A 21,514-nucleotide genomic window follows, 5' to 3' on the forward strand; every position below is an offset into this window, starting at 1 on the left:
CACCCATCTGCTTTTTTAAAAAAATATTTCTGTCTCCATCCAATGTCATTCTTTTTTTGCTCTCTTTTCCTCGTCTTCTTTCCAAACTGAGAATTTTCAGCTCAGGGTAAGAGTGGCCAAAGTGTAACTTCAGCATTTTATTACATGGCCTTTTGTAGCCTGGCATGCAGCATTCAATTTGGAGCGGAGTGTCCTAGCTCGTTGCATGCCGAGATCTGTTGTCCAGATGAATTAATTCCAGATTATATGTGGGTGTGGACTTCAGCTGGGCAAAATTTGGATACCCTGGTTCAGTCATTATTCTCTGATGAATCTCTTGGTGACAGTCTTTGCCCCTATTGTTCTGAGGTGAGCCCCATGGCAAGAAATGTGAAGGCAAGAAACAAAAGAATATAAAGAAAGGTTACGAAATCAAATTCAGTAAGGCAGGGTTATTGTCCCTCCATTCTGCCTCTTCTGTCCTCCATTTGAGATTGGATTTTGCAGGAAAAAAAGCACCCACAGGAGAGACAGATGGAGCTTGCAGGGCAGGTTCTGGTGGGGAGCAGGGCTCGGCAGCCTGTCCCACGCATCTCCTGGCCGGCGAGCAGCGCGCCGGGACCTACTCGGCCCAGATTAAACCGCAGAGAAAGGGAGGAGGAAGTTATCATCAATTCTTAACATTTTATTTCTTTACTGGGTTAAACAAGGAGCGGAGAAAACCTCTGCCCCAAAATACAACAGAACTGAAAGCATTACAGGTACAGAGACTATTGAACACAGAGAGTAGTAGGATAATATTTTTAATACAACTGAATTATAGCATGGTTTTGTGTTTTTGTTGGGTTTTTTTGTTTGTTTTTTGTCAAACCATTTTGGAAAATAAATGTAATAGGAACTAGTGCAAAAAAGTTCTAAACATGAAGCACAGTGTATAAAATGGCATAAGAAAACTGTCCCCTTGAGGACACAGTCACTTTCTTATGACAGAGGGGAGAAAGAGAAACAGAAGGGGGGGTGGGAACAGGGAGGGAGGGTCCGGGAGGCAGAGGAAGAAAGCTGGAAAGAAAGAGAAACCGGGCAGGGGGATTAGAAAGAGTATTTTGACTTCAGCAGTATGGTTTTGTTTTGTTTTGTGTTTTTTTTCACCTCGCCACCGTGTACTGTAAAAGGACCTTTTTTTTGTAGGTCTGAGCTCTGTAACCACCGACATTTCACAAGCACTTGAGAAGGGTTCGGTCACAAGCAGCCTGGTCACACACAGACAAAGCCATCCTGGCGGGGGGGGGCTCTGGTCCCTGCTGAGGTCCCCCATGCCCCTCGTGCCTGCCGGCGTGCCGGGACCCCCCAGCCCAGCCCTCGCCGGCAGCAGAGGGGTTGGGAGATCTCACCTCGGCTGCCAGGAGCAGCATCTCCCACGCTCCGAACGGAGCAGGGCAAGAGGCAAGGGCGCTCGCTTTGGGGCTCTCCAGTGCTCTCCCTTCAAACAGCTCTTGTTAAACCGCAGCGTTGGCTTTCCTGGCTCTGTGGCATCCCTGCCAGACCGGTGCACTGGATTTCTTCCAAATCTAAACTCCCACGAACATATGGGAGTATCTCTGGTTCAAAGGCATCCCTTAAACTGTGATGTCTGGATGTATTGGAGGCTAGAAGAAGCTGGATTCATTTTGGTTTGGAAAACAGAGCTTGGTTCGAGGGATGGCTGGGGGCACCCACCACCAGCTGAGGTCCTAGGGAAGAAGAGATGCTTCCTCCTGGCAGCAGCACCTCAGCAAATTCCCCAGGGAATGTGCCCGTGCGGCTCTCAAGGTGTGTTACCCTGGACTGAAACCATCCTGGTAAGAAAGGCAGCTCTCCAGTTTGCTTTCACCATGGAGCCGCTCAGCCTACTGCCCCCAAGAAATTTGCTGGATGCTATTTTAAGTAGAGCTGGTTGGAATTCCTTACAAATTGCTATTCTCTCCGAATCCACTGCCACCAGTTCCAACTGTGCGAGCAGAAAAAGTATGATTGATTTTTTTCATTTTATTTTCTGAAAATGAAAGGTTTTGTGGGAAAGGGCTGTTCTTGATACATTTCTCAATTTGAAAAAAATTGGTCACAATTATCAGTATGGCTTGTTTTGACAAATTTCAGAATAAGAAAAAATAACTGTCTGGCTTGAAATGTCTTTTTGTTTTGCAACTCAAGCACGTACCATTCCCCAATACGTTTAAAAATGGTAAAACCAAACCCAAATTTCACAAGCCAAACCCTTCTTTTTTTTTTCTTCTTTTTTTTTCTTTTTTGAGTTTCAGTTTACAAGAACCCAAGTTGGCGACTTCCTGGCCAGAAAAGGGATCATCACAAAATGCTAACAAGACTGGAAACCACTCCCAACCTTGTTTCGAACAAAAGTACTAGATATGCAGCGTCCAAGGGGAAGGCGGAGGAATGGTGTGTGGTAACACAGCCCATCTCCTGCCGGTGAACACCCTGTCCTGTGAGCAGGGGCTGAGAACTTTGATAGAACCCCAGCAACTTCAAAAAGGAATTAATTTTATTTCTTCTTTAATGATCTTTGTTGGACAATTATTTATGCATCGTGTACGGCCACAGGATTTCCTTTGCTCCCTTCATCCCAGCAGGGCAGAGTCGAAGGTCCCTCTGCAGCCCGCCCTGCAGCAGTGGTGTGGGTGAGCTCCCTTGCGGGGTCTCACACAGCTCCGCACAACGGGGGCAGAGGCAGAACCTCCCCTTCCCCTCCCCCTGACGGGCCCAGCACCCACCAGCCCATGCCCAGCCCGGTGGCAGCTGCACGCCCTGCCCGGCCCCACGCATGGGACTCCCGAGGACCAGCCCATGGGTGGCAGAGCCAGCCCCGTTTGGGGGAGCCCCGTTTCTGGGAGGATGCTCTTCGTTGCTCAGCCATGCTTGGTGCTGGCTGGCTGAGCTGGAGCCTGGGGCTGCAGGAGTGGTGTCAACTGGGGCCGACAAGAAAGATGGGGACAGACTTTTCAGTAGGGCCTGCAGCGATAGAACAAGGGGGAATGGCCCTAAGCTGACCGAGGGCAGACTTAGGGCAGATGTTGGGAAGAAATTCTTCCCCGTGAGGGCGGCGCTGGCAGAGGCTGCCCAGAGCAGCTGTGGGTGCCCCATCCCTGGGGGTGCTCAGGGCCAGGCTGGACGGGGCCGGGGGCAACCTGGGCTGGTGGGAGGTGTCCCTGCCCCTGGCAGGGGGTTGGGGCTCGGGGGGCTGTCAGCTCCCTCCCAGCCCAAACCAGGCTGTGATGCTACGATTCTAACCTGCCGGGATTTTCAGGAGTCAGGTGCTGACTCCTGGCTGGTGCTCAGACAAGCAGAGCAGGCTTTCTCTATCCCCCTTCCCGCAGTGTCACACAGAACTGGCAGCAGTCACCCAAAGAGCCAAATGGACCAAGAATACCCAAACAGAGCTGCTGAAAACCTTCACTTCTGAAATAAAACTAAATAATGCTTGGACCTGTGCAGTCCCACCGAGAGCTGCCATGATCCAGGAGCTCCGAACAGGCTCCTTTTGGGTGGAGAAGGGATGATCACAGGGTTTTGTCATGTAGGTACCTCTGTCACCCTGCTGAGATGCCCAAGAGCTGACTTTGATGGGCTAAAGTAGATCGTTAATGTCCAGCCTAAACTTTAGACACTGCCCTTCCTAACCTTCCGAGTATAATTTAAGAGAGATTTACAGCCCCATGGATGGGAAGCCACAGGGCAGCTCAAAAAGCCTATAAGCGGAATTGTCTGCCACATCACATAGATTTTAGTAGGGTTTTTTGCAGAATCTCAGTACATTTCTGTCCTGATTTTGTCTTTACCAATTTCTACAGGCATTCCTTCCCAGGCTGGTGGTGAGTTATCATGTCACAGCTTATCACAAGCCGCTGCATGACTTTTTGAGGGCAGAGCCTTCAGCCCGAAGGCTGAGCACGAGGCAGTGTCCCTCCCAGCAGGACGGGACGGGGGTCCCTGTCCCACCAGCAGCGCTACAGCCTCACTCCGTGCTGTAAGTCACCCACCTCCCCAGCAAGCGTGGCACGGGGAGACCTCGCCAGCCAGAAGGCACCTACAGACCTCAGCAATGGGAAGCTCCATCGCATCGCCGAGGAGGATCCTGCCCCGGGAGTAGCAGATATCAGGGGTTTTCTGTCTTCTTTTTTTAAATGTGGGCAGAGGAACCGTCTCCCAGCGTTGCCTGCAGTCCTGAGTGGCAGTGAATGAACTGCCCTGACATCTCCTATTGAAGCAAAGCAAAATGTGTTGAACAAAAACCATTTCAAGATGTTTTCTGAGTGTTGCCAAGTTACTCAACATGTTCTGCTTTAGTTGTCAGATGCTTTCAAAGCGATTTCCCTAACTCAGAGCACGAATGGTGAGGGCTCTCCCTGGGAATCTTTTGCCTGGGGCTACCATGGATCTGTATTTTCATAAGAAAAAGGCTCAACTAATGATTAATCTTCACCAGAGGAAGCAGGGCCTTTCTTTGGGATTTTTCTTCAGTTATTTTTAATTAATTTGTACAACTGGCAGTTACATTAAAGTGCAAAACCCAGGACTAATGCTCCAGCTGGGCAGGATCTGGCTACCTTTCCTCCTGCAGCCCTGCCTGCTCTGCCCGCTCCCCTGCCTGCACCCGCTCCCGAATCCGGATCCCACAGGGACAGCATCATCCCCCTGCTCCCCGGGGCAGAGAAAGCCTCTTGCCAGGGAGGGCAAGGAGGAATTCCTGCTGTCCAATGGGCATTTTTCTCCAAGCAGAGAGAAGTTTATCCACTGAAGGGAAGGCTGAGTTTTACATATTAATCCCAAAGTGTGGTGCCTTCTTTAGGGAAAAGAAATAAGATCATTGCATGAAAAGGAGAAAACACCTTGGTTTAAATTCCTGGTAGGATAAATCCATTTAGACCTGGTGTTCTCCAGGGTCCCAGGTGGCTGCAGAAGAATGGCTCTGCAAAGGGCTCCTGCTCTGCTGGGCATAGGAGGGGCTCAGGTTGAAGCGTACCTGCATGCAGGGGGCAAAGAAACCCATCCTCTCCTTATCCCAGGCATGCTCACTCCGTGTTGTAATCAAAATAATGTCAGTGGCATTAACTGAGGCAATGTTAATGTCTCCTTTCTGGGCTTTTCTCTTGTACAGCAAAGAGAAAACTAGTATGGACGAAGGACTATGAAGGTTGTAATGTCAGACCAAAGAGAAGATTTTTATCCGATGGCCTTATAATGATGGACTGCGACATACACTGCTTCCAGCTGCTCTGTCCTGCTCTGTGAACAGCCTAGTCTGGATTCATTTAACGAGATTGGCAAAGTGTTGAATACAGCATATGGTGCCCTAAAACCACAAAACTTATTGACAGCAGCCCAGACTGCTAAATAAAAGAACTCCTTCCAAAAGCCTTGCTCTGTGAAGACTCAGCACTTTCCTTCCAGTCACACTAGGTAAAGCCCCAGCCCTGCGCCTGCCAGCACGGCTCCGCACCCTGTGCACTCCCCCTGCCCGCGGACCCGGCAGCCTCCCTGCTGGCCCGGCACGTTATCCTCACATGAACACCTCCTGGGAAGCCACAGCCTGGAAAACGTGTGGATCTCCTCCAGCTAGAGCATAACTGCCCTGCAGAGCCTCCTCACTCCCCGGCTGATGAGGCTGACGCAACTACACCTCCTCAGCAATCACGCCAAAGACCCCAGTTCTGAAATGGCTCAGCTTTCGGATTCACTGGGATGTCACATGGGCTCTCTGCCTCCTGAGATGAAGCTCGTCAGCTGACGTCATGGAAGGCAAACACATTTGTCACAGCTCCCAGGTTATTCCAGCAAAACCCTGCCAGCCTCCCCTAGTCCCTGAAGACAACTTGGGCTATTCGACCTCACTCCCTGTGGAAATCACCCGTCGCAAAACCCCCACGCTCGGTGCCACCAGAACCTCCCTGAGCTCGGGCTGCCACTAACGCGCTGGACATCACTCTGCTCGCCGGTGCTGCAGGACAGCCCCAGGGTGGGCAGAAGGGACATCCCCTCCAGCAGGGTCTTTGCACTGGATCCACACGCACATGCGTGTGCGGGAGAGCATGCCCGTACCACCACGCCATCGGCGAGCGCACAGGCTCGGGCGCTGCTCAGTGTCACCCCAGCAGACAATGAATAGGGCCAGTGACTCAGGGCCACTTGCTGACGCACCACACTGGGCTATTCTTCTCTCTCTAGATGAGTCGTTCAAAGACTGGATGTAGCCTATCTCTGAGAGAGGCGCCTGGAATTAGCTTAACTCTTGGCAGTACATGAAAAATCTAATTTCCTTAACAGCGAACTGGATCCGGCTGTCTCCAGGCAGGAGCAGGACTGTGCTCCCTCCCTTGGTCTGGCTGTATGCTTTTGCTAGTTATCAAAGCAGCTACACAACCCATTTCTTAGCAGCAGAGAAAATGGAGGAGTCAGATCCCTATTTGCTGAACTGTTGCATCTCCACATTCTCACGCTGGTGTAAACTAGACTGAAAACACATTGATGCTGTGAGGAATAGTCAAACAAGAATCGTCCTACCTTTTCTGGGTAGCAACAGCAAGGAAATCTGCTCGGGAAACACTCTGTGTCTTCCACTAACACCACCTCTCCTAGCCCGACAGTCAAGGGACAGCAGCTTCATGGGCTTTGTATCTGCGGGACTTTGGTAACAGGCAACTGATAACGTGTAAACATCACCCCAAAGCTCTGAGATTCAAGTCAAAGCAGAAATCAAAACATTCAGCTGCTTCTCAGAGCCCTCTTTGGTCTGGAAATGGGCTGGAAACATCAGGAAACCTGTCCTTCCCACGAGATGCCCGTTACTTCCTTCTTCCAGCCAGGTAGGAAGTAGCTTTGCTCCTGGGGCTCTGCTTGGTTTTGCTTCACCTCAACAGACCACAAACCACAAGACTTACAGTCCTCAGCTCTGACTTCTTGGACCCTCGCAGGGATCTGGGATTGGTTTGAGATGCAGCAGGGCATTCCTCCTGCTCCATTTCTGCCTCCCAGCAGGGCTGCGGCGATCCAGCCGGGGCTCTGCTGTAGGCTCCCCGGCAAGAGGCAGCCTAGAAACAGAGGGACCATCCCACGTCCTCTGCAGGCAACGAGCAGGTTCTCATCCGTATCGTGACCAGGACATTTTGCAGCTGACTTGTGCTAAAACGCACTCTCCTCCTTCCCCTCATCCACACCAAGCATGAACTTTCTTGTGTCTGGTCCCTGGTCCCCATGCACAGTGCCGTGCCCCATGGAGTTTTCATGCTGGGAACAGTTCCTAGTGGGTGGGTGGAGAATTTGGGAGTTTCCTAGGAAACTTTCCTAGGAAAGCAGATCCCTGTTTGGGACTGAATCCCAAGATACGCTGAGCTCAGGTTAAAAAAACCAACAACAAATGAAAACAAGTGAGCCGAATGAGGCTGCACCAGCCAGCATCTTGCCCGGCCAAGTCCAGCTGTCCCAGCTGGGCTTCTAGAAATTTTCTGATCTGGGGGCATCCACGGATAGAAAGTATTCACAAAAACTCTCTTCCCCAGCTGGGCTTTACTAACACCTCCTCTTTGTGTAGGAGACTCCCCCTACAAGCCAGATTTCTCCAGCCCTTTTGCCCAGTCCTTCTGCCATCCAGGCGATGATTTGTAGCTGGGAAGCATGGAAAGATGCCTTCTGACAGCCTGCATCCAACTGTTACCATGCGTGATCCCCCTCCCTCGCCTAGCCTGGGCACTGCTGGAGTAACATCTCCCTAACGCCTCTTGGAGACCAGCCACTCCAGTCAGGAAAGAAAGCAAAAAAGGTTAAACCAGATCATCAGGACACTTGGCAAAGTGGAATGCGGAAACGCTGGAGATGTCCCTCCTGCTCCACGCCTCCTCCTTCCCTCTCCACTTCCCTGCACAGAGCAGGAGGAGAGGGAAGGCTGGATGAGCAGGTCAGGGATGTCATGAGACAAACCCCAAGTAGTACCACAGTGTAGCATGATAGCATCCCACTCCTGTCCCCCAAATCCCACCAGCGAGGGGAATGCCACGCTGAGGACGCTGCACCCCATGAGGGTGGCTCTGCATTGGGTTGCTGGGTTTTTCCCTGGGACAGGAGCCAGGGTCGGGGGGGCAGGCTGTGCCCAGAGGTGCTGCCCCCCTGCCTGCCTGGCCCTTCAGCATTTACAGACCAAGGAGGAAAAGAAATGGGGGCTGGTCTGACTGTCAAACCCTTGGCATGTCGCTGGTGGGTAAGGTGTGGGCGCCCAAGGCACTCGCGGCAGGCGGCCGGGAGATGCGCGGCAGTCCCACAGGGACACCTCTTCTGAAGGGACTCCCTCCCCTCCGCTCCCCCCACCCCCGTGCCGTACCTTCCTGCGCTGGCACCTCAGCGAGGCCGGGCACGCCGCGCTGCCTGGCTGCTACTGACCGAACCCTTCTCAAAGCCGAGTCCCGCAGCCCTGTGCGCATTAGAGACTCTTCATCACGGGGATGCCCCGCGGCGAGCAGCTCTTGGGGGTATGTGCGGGGGTGTGTGTGTGTGCGCCACCCCCAATCCCGTGCCTCCCATTGGAGGAATAGCATGTGCCCCCCTTAGTGGAAAAAGATCTGGCGTTCTTCTTGGAGTTCGGTTTTCCCCTCTGCATCACTCGTCCCGTGCCACGCTCTCCTCCAAGGCGGGCAGGGCCTCCAGGCTGAGCCCTCCGCCAGCCGCCCCGCTGCCGCCGTGCACGCTTGAGAAGGACACCATGGTGTGGAGAAGCATCAGGACCAGCACGCACAGTCTGATCCTGTTGCTGCCGAGGCGAGACCCTGCGGAGACCGGCAGCAAGGATGGGGAGCGGGGCTGGTGGTACTGGTGGTGGTGGTGGTGGTGGTGGTGGTGGTAGAGGTGGTAGTGGTTCTGTCGCTGGTGATGGAGGTGGGGGTCGTGGCGGTGGAAATGGAGTGACTCTGATGCTGTGGATTTGGGGGATGTGTTGTCGTTGCTGTCTGGGGGGTGGTCACAGGAGTCCCATTGCACCTCGCAGCACTTGGCCTCCTCATCCGGCAGCTGGTTCTCCAGCAGCCCTGCGGGAAGGAAACAGAGGAACAGGAGCGGGTCAGCAGGAAGCGGAGAGAGCGAGCCCTGGTGCCTGCCAGCCACGCACCGTGGAACGGGCAGAACCAGAGGCCCAGGACACCCAGCGACCCCCCAGGACTGGCCCTCAACAGGGCTGTGAGCCTGCACAGACCCCAGCCCTGGGGATCATTCAGGGCTCAACAAACGCCACTTGTAGTGGTTAAACATCCCTGCCCTGCTTTAATCCCACCACCTCCAGCCCCTTACAAGCTTGCTTTAGCTTTCAGTTAAAGGTAGGGCTCTCATTTCCTGCACTAAGCTGTCAGGCTGTTGTTGGGTCTCCATTAACCACTCACACCTCACCCCGGATGGCCACGTTTTGGCAATCATGCAGAGTGCTTCATGTATTTTCCACACTGTACCTCTTCCCACTCCGCCCCCCAAAACCTTCAAAATCTGGTGTGTGGTTTGCAAAGCGCAATGGGGCTTGCCAGCACCCACCCCTGCCCTGTCCCCCCATGTCCCTCGGGAGCCTGGCCCCGCTCCCCGGACCTCCTTACCCGTACAGATGAAGCCAGGCAAACCTCCATAGATCAGCTCGTCATTGTCCGGTAACACAAACGGGCACCTGGTCTGCACCTCCAGGCAGTATTGCTTGCATGGGATCCGGTGTCGGCACTGGTGTTGGGTCACATTGAAATACTCGGAGCACAGCCAGGCCTTGTAGACAGCCTAGGGGAAGCCACCGAGAGGGACATGTCACCTCCCCAAACACTGGGGTAGCCGAAGCATCGCAGAGACACTGGGACGCACGTGTCTGGGGGGTGCATGTGTGTGTGTGTGTGCGCCACCCCCAATCCCGTGCCTTTTCCACAGGGAAAAAGGGGAAGGGAGAATTCCTCTCAGCTCATGTGAGGAATGTGTGTCAGTGCATCAGGGTCGCTTACTGAACTCACCAATCAACTGAAATAAACCACTGGCATGTTGGGACTGTGGAACTCATCTAGCAAACTAAATCCACCACAAAAATAAAGCTAATTAACTACATGGACTAACATCCCTTACAGATAGGCACTGCAACAGACTGCGGTGACTCTGCCAAGACCTGAGAGCTTGGTTCATTGAAAGAAAAAAGTAAACACTGCTTGTCTCCCACCCCCCCAGAGCATCCTCCTCCTCCCCAAGACTCCCGCTGCTCCCCCTGGGCAGGGTCGGGATTTACACCTTCTCTAAAGCACTCTGGTCCCCACCAGCTCTGAACACGAGACAGCAGAACAGACCATGGGCTGAACTTTATTGGAAATTTCCAGCAGGCAGCGCTTTGGAAAAGCTACTGGCCACAAGCAGGTGGGCATCGCTGGGATGCAGTGCATGCAGCTGCTGCAGCCTCAGACTCGGCCCTCTCTGCCACCAAAAAACTCCTTCCCTGCCTTCCCCACCCCTCTACCCACTTCTGGGGGAGATTCCCCATTCACAGAAGCCTAGCACTTCACTGTGCCGTTTCTTTTGGCTCAAAGGGGCAGACCCTGGGGGGAACACCTTCATTTTACAGGCATACTCTGACACTCGAAGGTACCAAACAGCATTATGGATGCCCCTGTGTGCTCCACTTGCCTTTCCACTCGTTAGAGCTGTGCCTGGCAACATTTCCTGATGCAAAAGCACCTGGGGGTTCACCTGCAACTGCAAGGCTGTGCCACAACCCCTGCCTCTCCAGCCTCCCCAGTTACTGGTCCTCCTCCCTTGGGTCCACTGCCAACAGCACAGCCACTTGCGAGCAGGGGAGAGAAAGCGGCTTCCATCTGCAGCTGGCCGAGATGGCCCTTCTCGGCACAAACCAGCTCTTCCCTTCCACCCTCCGTGCGTGCGTGCCCCTTGCAGCCGGCTGGGCACGGCCCAGATGGCTTCGGTTAACCCGCATCCACCCTTATCTCCCGAGCATCAGGCATGGGTGGAAATTGTTTGTCTTCGCTCTCTGTAAAAGGGAGGGAGATCTCTCATTTCTCATGGTGAGCAGTCATTCCTCAGGCTGCAAGAAACCCGTGACACCGCTGGGAAGAGCAGCACCCTCCGTAGCGCTTCCAGCTCATCTATGAATATATCTAGGCACTAGCAACAGTGTTAAGGTCATGGTAATGACCACATCCAACTTCCTTTGAAACCAACTAGAAAGGACTCCCCGTGATTCAAAGGGAATGAATTTCCCTCCTCAGCAGGCTTGGAGAAAACCCCGTGCTCCTCCTTCCAGCTGCATTTTTATTTTCTGGAGTCTTTAAAAACATCGCTTCTTTGTTTCCCCATGTTTTCCATAGATCCTTATCATCATTTGTTTGGACCATGGTAGATGTCCAGGATTAAAGCTGGTTGGGAAATTCTTGGCAAGTTATTTTAGTCTCTTTTTTTTTTCTCCCTGGAAAATGCCAAATCATGAAAACCAGAATTTTCATGGAAGCATGTTAGTTTTGGTGAAACTTTTATCACAAAAAGTTTAATCAGGACCAGGACACAATATATAGGGCAAGCATTTCAGAGCAGTCAATAGCCCTGTGGTCAGGACTTTCAGCTGGGATGTGGGAAATTCAGCTGTGGTCCTGCTTTTTCTGCCTGGCCTGTTGGATGTTAACTACTTTGACAAAGTGGAACAGCTCCAAAGAAGGGACTGACTCTGCAATCAGACTGCAAAGACACAACTGGGAGGGAGCGCTTTGAGGCCTGGATCTGCGTCTGCCCAAGGTGATTCCCCTGGGGTGGAGAAGAGGAGGGGAGACAGGCAGGGTGAGCACAGCCCATGCTCCAGAGATGCCACAACCCCGTCCCAACGTGTGTTCTCCCCACTGGCCTCTGCTCCCGCAGGAACAGTGTAGGGAGCAAGGGGACAGTGGGGCAGTGAGGAGGACACAGAAAGACCCCTCAGCAAGGTAGCACCTCTGCAAACATGAGGAGCTTTTCTCCTTTGGGAAAGCAGCACCTATCATTGCTCTCCATGGGACCTCAACAAGGTGTAAAGGAAGGTTAGATGTCTCAGTGGACACCGACACGTTATGATAGATGGGACAGAGAACCAGAAGGTATAAAATGGGCTTCAAACCATCCACCGACAGTCCTGGACTTGGCCAGACAGGATGCATCCCTACATCAGTCCGAGGACTCGACAAACCCCTGCCTTGACACGATGCTGTTATTTACGTGTGACTACAGGCACACGGGTAATCTGGACCAAAACGGAGAGGACCCTGCCTCAAAGAGCCTGCAGCTGCAAAGACACGCTGTGTGATAGCTCGAAATCTGGGGACGTCTCTGGCATCCCATCCCCTTCTCCCTTTTAGAGGGCAGGCAGGCACACAGACCTGCCCCCAGCAAGCCCTCCTGGGGAAATTGCTAGGAAACACATTTTCTGAAGAGTTTTTAGGTCTACTGGAGACTTCAGGCATCCAGGAAGGGGTGAGTTTCCTTAATTTCAATCTTCTAAAATAAGTTATTATTGGGCTGCTTTTATAGGCAACAGAGAGAGGGCATCCTGAGAACAACGCAGCCCTTCAAAGCACTGGAGTACCCCAAGCGTCCAACAGCGAGGGGGTTGGAGGGGTTGCCCTCTTTCCCTGTTGGCTGTAGAGGATTTCTGGAAGCCAATGTAGACTAGCTGCTTGAATTTTAAATGACTGGACTTGGGTGGGATGATTCCCCAAAGTCATAAACTTTCCAGGATTAGAAACTGGATGCATTAACTACACCCCAAACAGACTGCAAATTTAAACAAGAGTTATAAGGTACGTACCACAGAAAGATAACTTGCCACTCCCTTTTTGTGATTAAGCACTTGGGCTTTTTCTATGCAACCAGTCTGCCAGTCACATAGCACCAAAAGTGTCCTGCCACTTCAGCCTCTCCCTTGCAAGTGCACTTCAATGCTCCACGGTAACGAACAATAACTAGCAAATAGGTGAAGTGCATCATTTATATACAGCTCGCAGCATTATATGTGCTCACAAAAATTCTGCTGTAAATGCGAAGTGATGGCACACGCGACAACAGACCCCTGCATCCACTCACAAAGGGGTCATGAACGGGAAAGGGATCAAAGCTGCAAGGTGACGCAGCCAGCACACCGCCCAGGGCCAGCGGCTGGTGTCCCTCCCTGGGGCGAGCAGCTGTGCGAGGCTGCTGCTCCTTGCTTCTCCGGGGGCCGAACGGTGCCAAGGGGAAACAGAAGGGCTGCACAGGGACCCCCCCAAGCCATGTCTGCAGGGTAACTGCTCCGTAAGGACAAGGTTACCTGCTCTCCCACCTGGCAGCCCTAGCAGACCCCCTGCAAGCCTGGGGCAGAGCCGGATGGGTACGGCTGGTGTGCCCGGCCCCATGTGCCAGCCCAGAGGCTGGGGGTGGAAGGATCGCATGGGACACACCGAGTCTGTCCCACCAGCTCAGCCTGTTTTCCAGGCCCTCACCTGACTTAGCATTTAACATCTCCATCAACGGGACTTCTTTGCGTTTCCTGAGGAGGCTCTTTTACCACTGAAAGCAGTTATCTTGCTGCCTACAAGATTTCCTTCATACTTGACCTACATTTTTCTATCCAAAAGTTCATTCCCTTCAATCATTCCATAAACCATTCCTCTCCCTCCTTTCTGTTTACACATTTCTGATATTTGCAGATGTCTCATGCTCCCCGTTTAGTCGTAACTTAGGCCTAAGCTCGACTGATTTACTCTTTCGCTTTCCTGTGAGTCTCCCTCCCAGCCCTTTCATCATCCTGACTCTCCCCTGCGCTGCTTCCCAGAGCCCAGTCGAAGCCCAGTCGCATTCACCACTCCCACCTGGGGACACGTGCAGACTGCTGAGGAGGGATGCTGTTACACCTGACCCCTGGCAGAGAACCGTGGCTGTCACCTGCACTGTCCCAGCTCCGGCTCTGGGCTGCAGTGTCCCACTGTTCGGCCCCGGAGGCACAAGGGGCAGCCAGCACGGGAGACTCCTGAGAGCTTGGTAAGAAGGAGCTTGGGTTGGTTCATCCCGCTCTCCTGTGGAAACGCAGCTTGCACAAGGAGATGCTGCATCGATCTGCATGTTTTCTCCCTAAAATGTTTCTGTTGATGCCTATCAGGGAAGTTTGGCAGAGGGTTGGGGTCTCAGACGAGGACATTCCCCTGAATTTAATGAAAATACTGAGTGAAAGGCTGCAAAGAGCTGCTGGTACCTCTGCCACCAGAGAGGGCAGAGGATGTGCTCTCACCCAGACAGAAACTGCAACTAGGCACCAGGACTGCCCGGGTGCCTTCCCCTTTCCCTTTTCTTCGAGAGCACCCACCTGCCCAGAGGAAAGCACCGGAGCTGTGCGGCTGCCTCGGTCCCAGCCGGCCCTCACCTTGCTGGGCTGCGGGTCCTCCGGGGGCTGCAGCAGGCATTCCCGCAGCTGTGCGTGACAGAAACTGCCCACGTCTGTTCAAAAACAAAGACAGCAAAAACCTGCTGGTGCAACAGCGCTGGCAGCTGCCCCGCTCCACTGGGATCAGGCTGAGATGCGAGCAGATCTTTACGAGACTCCAGCATCCTCCCGTCATGCATCTGCAAAAATCAGCACTACGGGCAAGGAGCAAACTCCCTGGGATGCTCAAACACAGCCTTATGGCTTTGGTTTTTCAACAGCTTTCAATATCTCTGAGCTTACCCCACACAACCTCCTTTATCTTGCTGTTATAAAAGGTGTGTGAGAATTTAGGACAGGAAGAAATTTATTCTCTGCTTAAATCAATGGCAAGAAGCTCACTGGTTTCTTTTATGGTTTCTTCAGGAAGTGACTTTGGTTGCAATCAGAGTTTTCTTCCATTCTGTTTTTGCTTTTGGCTGATCTCCAGCCTGGCCAAGGAAATATAAGTGACCTGAACTCCAAAAAGCTCTATTTTAGTGCCCTCTTCCTGCAATTTTAGCTCAGAGGACTGGCTAGATGACTCTCAGAAAGCAAAAGTAGTTTTGCTGCCTAGGAAAGGGGCCAACTTCAGACACCTAATTTATATGTGAGGAGGAGGAGGAGGACAGGCTATCTATCTGCATCTGAATTTTGCAGGTGTGCCGAAATGCCCCATCATAAAAGACATTTAAAAGAAACAAAAGGAATTGGACTTCCAGTAACTGTCTAATTAAGCTACCTGTCTGCTCACGCTTCCACCGGTATCTGACAGCAGCAGGCAGAGGGACAGCCTTTTCGCAGGCACTTATGTGCCAAATTGAGTTCCGCGCTGCCTGCACTTCTCCCGCTGCCTGCTGTCAGTACCAGGATAGCATCCCCCATCAAACAGTTTTTCCAGAGTCTTTCTGCATTCTTAGCATTTCTGCACAAAATAACATACTCATTTTTTTCAGTACCAGTCTAGCTGCTGCCAGTATTTTGTAAACACTGGCGTTTGCCTGTTAAACCACCCCAGCTAAATTTCGGGAAAGCCAGGGGGCAGGGATGGAGCAGCATCCTGTGGATGCAACACCTTTGCAGAGGATGCAGTGCTTGGGATAGTCTGGATGCCCACCAGGACCACCAGCTGTAATTAACCCAACGAGCTGCTGTTTTCCATTAGAGCAGGCATCAATGTTTAGGAAGTTTTCCCCAGGATAATCCTGCTAATGGTGCAGGGGGCCCGCACCTGCTTCTCTGGAAGGGGGATTTGCAGACCGGAGGGGGGGTGAGGATAAGGAGGGCAGAGAGGGAAGCCTTCCCCTACAAAATAACCTCGTTCTGCACAGAAGAGTCAAGACTTGGTGCTCATCTCCTGCAAGGGTGGGGAGCTCACCCAGAGCACTGCCCAGGGGCACCCCCCACCCACACTGCTCCCACTGAGGGGACGCCCAAGGAGAGTGGAGCTGCTGATCAGCAGTAATAAGTGGTTACACCAGGTGCAGGCAATTTGGATGCTCTGAGAAACAGAACGCGAGTTTATAGCTTGGCAAAGCTGCCCAGGGCTGTACTTAATTGCAATAATATTGGGCTCTGCTGACTGATCCAAGGAAACACTGGGGTCAACTCTGGAAGGAGACCCAGGAGCGTGCTTGGGCTGGTAGTTCATGCTGGAAGTTGCTGGGCTCTGCTGTCACGACTCTCCTCCTCCTCTTTGCTGCTGCTGAGGCCACGAGTACTCAAGCTGGCTGCAGCTGCACAGGGCTGGGGTGGTACGTGAGCATCCATCAAACCCCCCTCAGCCCCGCTGGGCTCACTGCTCCCTCAGACCAGACCCCACCAGCACCCCGCAACCTGCCCGAAACCTTCCTCCCAAAACTGCCCGGGTCACTGACGCCCGCAGAGGGCTCACTCGTATCTTGCTCATCAGGACACTGCATGTGCCCAGCCACCAGCTTCCAGGTGGACAGAGAGGAATCCCTGACCGCCCCTGCCAGACTCCCCTGGCTGAGAGCTGCCCCCTCCCCTCCCAGTGCGGTTCTGGGACTCACATTTCCATTACGGCCTGAGATGAGCATCTGGAGTGGCTGTGCCTCATTAATCTTGGACACAGGGAAATGAGGATTGCTAATGAGCTGCTTGGCACCTCTCCAATCTCTGGCACATCAGGGTGCAGCACAGGAAACTGGGGTGTGTGTGTGGGGGGGAGCGGGAAGAAGAGCCCCCTTGGATGGCAGAGGATTAAGGGAATGCCAACATCCACGGCCAGCCAGGAGTCACAAACACAAGCTGCAATGTCCAGTTACCACTGTATTCAATTACTGCCGCCTGTAATTCTGATGTTAACAATGTTGAGCTTTTTAAACAGCTTTTTTTTTGTTTTTTAAATTAGCCTTGCTATAGGCTGTTCTAACATCGTATCTGTAACAGCTGGTTTTGGGGTAACTTCTTTGATAGTTCTGGAGCTGTGTTATCCTTGCCTCGCCACATTCACAGGCTCTGGTTTTGGGGAAGGAGGTGGGAGAAACCCAAGCCAACCCCAAAACCCAACAACTGTGTGCATTTTTTGTTAAATTATTGGATTTACTTATTTTTTTATATAAAGTTGACTTTTGCCTGGCGATGACAGCTGTGGAGCCATGGATCTTCCGTTTCACAGCTGGGGGAGGCAAGAGGTGGGGCGCCTCTGCCCACTGTACCCTGGCACCGTAGGGCATGGAGGGGAGTCAGCGTCTGGCCCCAGGCATTGCTACCAAGGCTGCCAACAGGAACAGCATGGGATGGGGACATGCACTCGGTGGGAATAAGGCTGGCTGCACGCAGGCTGCAGGGTGCTGGGAACAGCACCAATGTGAACCCCATCCACTTGCCGGAGTGGGTGATCCTCAAAACACCGCTGGAAACACCGCATCGTGCTGCTGGACCAGCATCCCGCCTGCTGCCCACTGGGGCTGGCTGGCACGTGCCCATGCCAGGCTCTCTGCTATCCTGAGGCCCACCCCTCCCCAGGATCTGTTTCCCCATTAGTTTTCCCCCAGCCATCCCATGCACAAAGCCAGTTTGCATCCTGGCTTGTCACCCCAGCGCTATGATCACGTGGCATGCCACGGCAGAATGGGGGCAGGGGGTGCTGAGCCAGGTCTGGCACCCATCAGGCTTGTCCTCAGGGACAGTCCTGGGCAGAAGACACCCCTGTGCTCCCCAGCCACTGCTTCCCACCCACGTCCCAGGACCAGACCTGCATCCCTTGACCTCAATGATGAAGTCACTCCCAAATTACCCAGAAGCAACGTTAAGTCAGAGCCACCCACTCTCAACACCTTCGATGACTTTGTGAAGAAGCTCATAGGTTTTAGCATTTTAGTTTTAATTCCTTTAATGCAAGAACAACCTGAATGCCCCTTCTTTTATAGCGGGGGGGGGGGAAAAAAAGCCCCCCAAAATAACCCCCTCCAAGCTACTCCAAACAAGTCTGAGATGCGCACAACTCCCTATGGACTCATCTTTCAAAACTAAGAGAGAACAGCTTTAAAGCACGACTTCTACGCACCTTATACACTCAAAACCCAGGTTAACAATCCTATTGCACTAAAGTTCACAATACCAGGTAGCTCGACACACACCTTGGGAACATCTGGAGGAGCAAAGGACAGGAGAACAAGCATCTGAGCCTGCAAACACATGCACCCCTTCAACACACCCACGAGTGTGCCGGGCCAGGGGCTGTCCCAGGAGCTGGTTAGCAGTGCCAGCTCCCAGCCCGGGGATGCTATCAGGGGACTGGCACCACATTTACAGGCTTATTTCTTTGCTAATCTGCTCGTTGCAAGCGAGGGCTGTCGCATGTGGAGGCCAGGGAAAAGCCTGGTCTCATCCCAGTGGATGCAACTTGGAAAAAAACCAGGAGGAATAGCCCGTAATTGTGGTTTGGACCGAAACAGGAAGCATCCCCTGCAATAGCCGTGCTCCCAGCCTTGCTTCGGACACCGGGCAGCCCTCAGCAGCTCTGTGGCCGGGACTGCGCTTAGGGGACACAGCACTTGGCACCCCAGCGCGGCTGTGTGGCTGCTTCTATTACACAGGAAGCAAGAACAAAAATAATCACGCTAATTAACATCACAGCTTGACAAATGCAAAGGCAGTGACCACAGCTAAGCCTGCTCACTTTCTGCATCCAGTACCCACGTGCCTGTATGGCACAGGGCCCCCCATTTCCCCGCACACCCATGCACCCCCCAGCAAAACACCCCATACAGATTCTCGCTGCAGTGCAGGGTCACAGCATCCAGTGCAGGAGCTGGCACTGCAGCCACAGCAACGCGGGGTGCAGGGGCACAGGTGTGGGACCTGGGGCCGCAGGACAGGCAGCGGCGCCTGGAGCCCCTTCCCTCCCACCGCAGCTCCTGCCTTGCCCTGCGCTGGTTTGCCACGGTGGCCCCGTGGCCATTGGGACCCGGATGGGGCTCACCCCTGCGGTCCAGCTGCCTGCCTCCAGCCACCCAGCCCTGCCTGCCCACTCCTGCGGACCCCAGCCCACTGCAGTAGGCTTTTGATACCGTCTCACTGCTTGAAAACATTGCAATCCCCATGAAATAATATTCATTTAATTATCAAACTCCACCTTGCGATAGACGCGTCCTTCCTCCAAGGGAGGATGATGACGAGGTGAAGCATTCTGCTCACTGCAACCCACAGTGCCCAGCTCTTGCTCTAGCATACATGATGTCGGCAGCGCGTTCAGTCCCCCGCTGCACCCTGGATCTGTCCCCTCTGCTCACCCTGTGATTTCTTCTGGCAGTGACTACCCTCGCTTGGACAGTGTCTAGTACAATGTGGCCCCAGTCTTGGTGGGCTGCCTGCAGGCACTGCTGTAAAACAAATGTATTGAATCCAAACAAAATGCACATGGAGCCTGCTCCTTCTAGAAGTGCCTTGGAAGGAAGGTCTGGGCCCCATTGTGCTACAGGCTGCGCAAACACCAGCAGCAGTCTCTGTCCTGAGGAACGTCTGATGCACACAAGCCCGAGAGCACAGTAAAGGCAGACGGGACCAGCACTCCCACACTGAGCCCGTCGAGCAAGAGCAGATACAGTAAACCCAGACTGCTGCTTTATGCTCTCCTTTCAGGAAGGGTTTTGGCTGGGGTTGAGAGAGAAGACCAGCTCGCCAGGAAGATGAGGCCAGGATGGGAGGGTGAAGGTATGCGTGGGAAGGGGATGGATACCAGGAGACTGGGACAAACAACTGGGGGCCAGGGAACAAGCAGCTTCTCCTCAGCATCTGGAGGGCTTTGTCCTTCTCCACCTCCCCTGAGACACCACATGGCAGGGCCCGGGGGGAAGATGTCCCAGAGCTGGGGGGAGGCCAGGCCATGCAGACACCAAGCCCCCTCCGCGCAGCCCTGACCCTGCCAGCTCGTGAGGGCTCCAACACACCATGGCAGCCCCAGCCCAGGGTGGGAAATGGCAAAACAGACCAGCACCACCCGGCCCAGACACACCCCGGCATGGGCGCACCCACCCCTGTCCTGCTCCCACAGGCTGGCCACAGAGGAGCTGGGAGAGGGGACAGCTCAGTCATGCAGCCATCCCTTGCTGGGGATGTGCCAAGTCCTCCCTCCCGAAAACACTCTGGTTACTGTGCAGCCAGGGATGCATTTCAGCAGGTCCCCAGAACCACAGCCCTTCCCTCTCTCCTACCCAGGCAGCGATGCTGCTGGGATGCTCCAGCATAGAGCTCCCCTTCCCTGTCTGGGCACAGGAGCCCAACACTCGGTGCTTGCAGCCAGGCTGCACCCCTGCACCGGGACTAAGCCTTTAGCCTCCCAGAGAAGCTTCTGACACAACACTTTTTCATGGGAAGGCCAGTGGGAAGCAGATGAGGCAGAGAACCCCACCACTGGTGTGCAGCCACGTGGGAAGCATTTCCACACTGATCCCTGTCAAGAGCGGGGTCAAGGCAGAAACAAAACCTGAATAACCCAGTAACAAAGGATGAGCGACTCCAGCTACCCACCTACAGACTGGTCAAGTGTCATGGCAAGACAATGATGAGAAATGAAATTTCCCCTGAGCAGCCTGTCTGAGGCCACAGGAGGCTCGAGCATCTCCAGCAACACAGATGCTGGTGCAGAGTAACCGAATAACCACTCCTTAACCGCCCCCCCAGCACACGGCCCTGCCTGGCTGCCCTGCAGAGGTGACTGACCTAAACGCTAACGGCAAGAGATGGTGACAGGAGAAAGAAGAGCAGCAGAAGGCAAGAAAAAGCCAAGCAGAGGCTGGGAGAGCAGCATTTCACTTCAGCACTGCACTTCTTTAAGCAGCTATAACTGAACCGTGGCTCAGCTACAAAACCAAGGAGACAACGGGGACAGGCTGGGGGAAGCATCCCATCCCGAGCGCTGCACTCCCGCAAGCACCCGTTGGGCAGCAGGAGCCTGGCTGCAGGAAGACAGAATCTGGAGGACCATTAACCAGCATCCTAAAACAATTCCTGAGGTTTGCAGAGTGCCTCAGAAGGTGGTAGGGCTCAGGGAGGCAGGCAGGAGGGCTGCTTCCAAACGCAGCCACGTCTGAGCCGTAGTTGTCCTAGCCAGCATGGCTCCGGAAAGCCATGTGCCCAGCACTCACCGGCCAGCCCCCGGCCAGGCTGCGGGTAACCTCTGGGTTAGTTAGCAGCCCAGCCTCCTATCAGCCCAATCACTTTAAAAGTAATTAAAGACTGCTAGGAAGCTGAAGATGAACACCATTGAGTTGAGACAGAGGGAAAGTCAGGTCCCTGCAATCTATTAGCATTGCTAGAGGAATTCACTCCCATTAGATACTGCTGCAGCCAGGAGCTTAGCAGGATTCAAAAGTAGATTAAACATTCATACAGATAATGAGAACATCCTGTTATATCAGATAGGATATAAAAAAATAAAGGCTAGACACTTCAGTGCCACGAGCCATAAATTACCCACCCGCTGACGGGGGCAAGGAAGAAGTTTTTCGGCAGAGCGGGTGCTTTTACCGTCCAAGGAAGCAGTTAGGCTGGACCATCCTTTTCAGTAGGGTGCGAGTGCCCAGCCCAGCAAGGGTCATGCTGGGGTGT

The 21,514-nt window shown here is 53.5% G+C and overlaps 1 protein-coding gene across 1 annotated transcript in view; it reads right to left on the reverse strand.

The window, feature by feature from the left end:
• Positions 1-643: 643 nt before the first annotated feature.
• The window catches only part of NALF2 (NALCN channel auxiliary factor 2), a 33,644-nt gene continuing 12,773 nt past the window's right edge, over positions 644-21,514 (reverse strand). The window contains exons 2-3 of the mRNA XM_005229178.3: positions 9,597-9,768; positions 644-9,044 (exon numbers count right to left, since the gene is read on the reverse strand). Coding sequence (XP_005229235.2) covers positions 8,620-9,044; positions 9,597-9,768 — 597 coding nt within the window. The 3' untranslated portion in view covers positions 644-8,619. The remainder of the gene's footprint in view (positions 9,045-9,596; positions 9,769-21,514) is intronic.

This window comes from Falco peregrinus, chromosome 13 (assembly GCF_023634155.1).
Source record: "Falco peregrinus isolate bFalPer1 chromosome 13, bFalPer1.pri, whole genome shotgun sequence".
Classification (NCBI taxonomy): domain Eukaryota; kingdom Metazoa; phylum Chordata; class Aves; order Falconiformes; family Falconidae; genus Falco; species Falco peregrinus.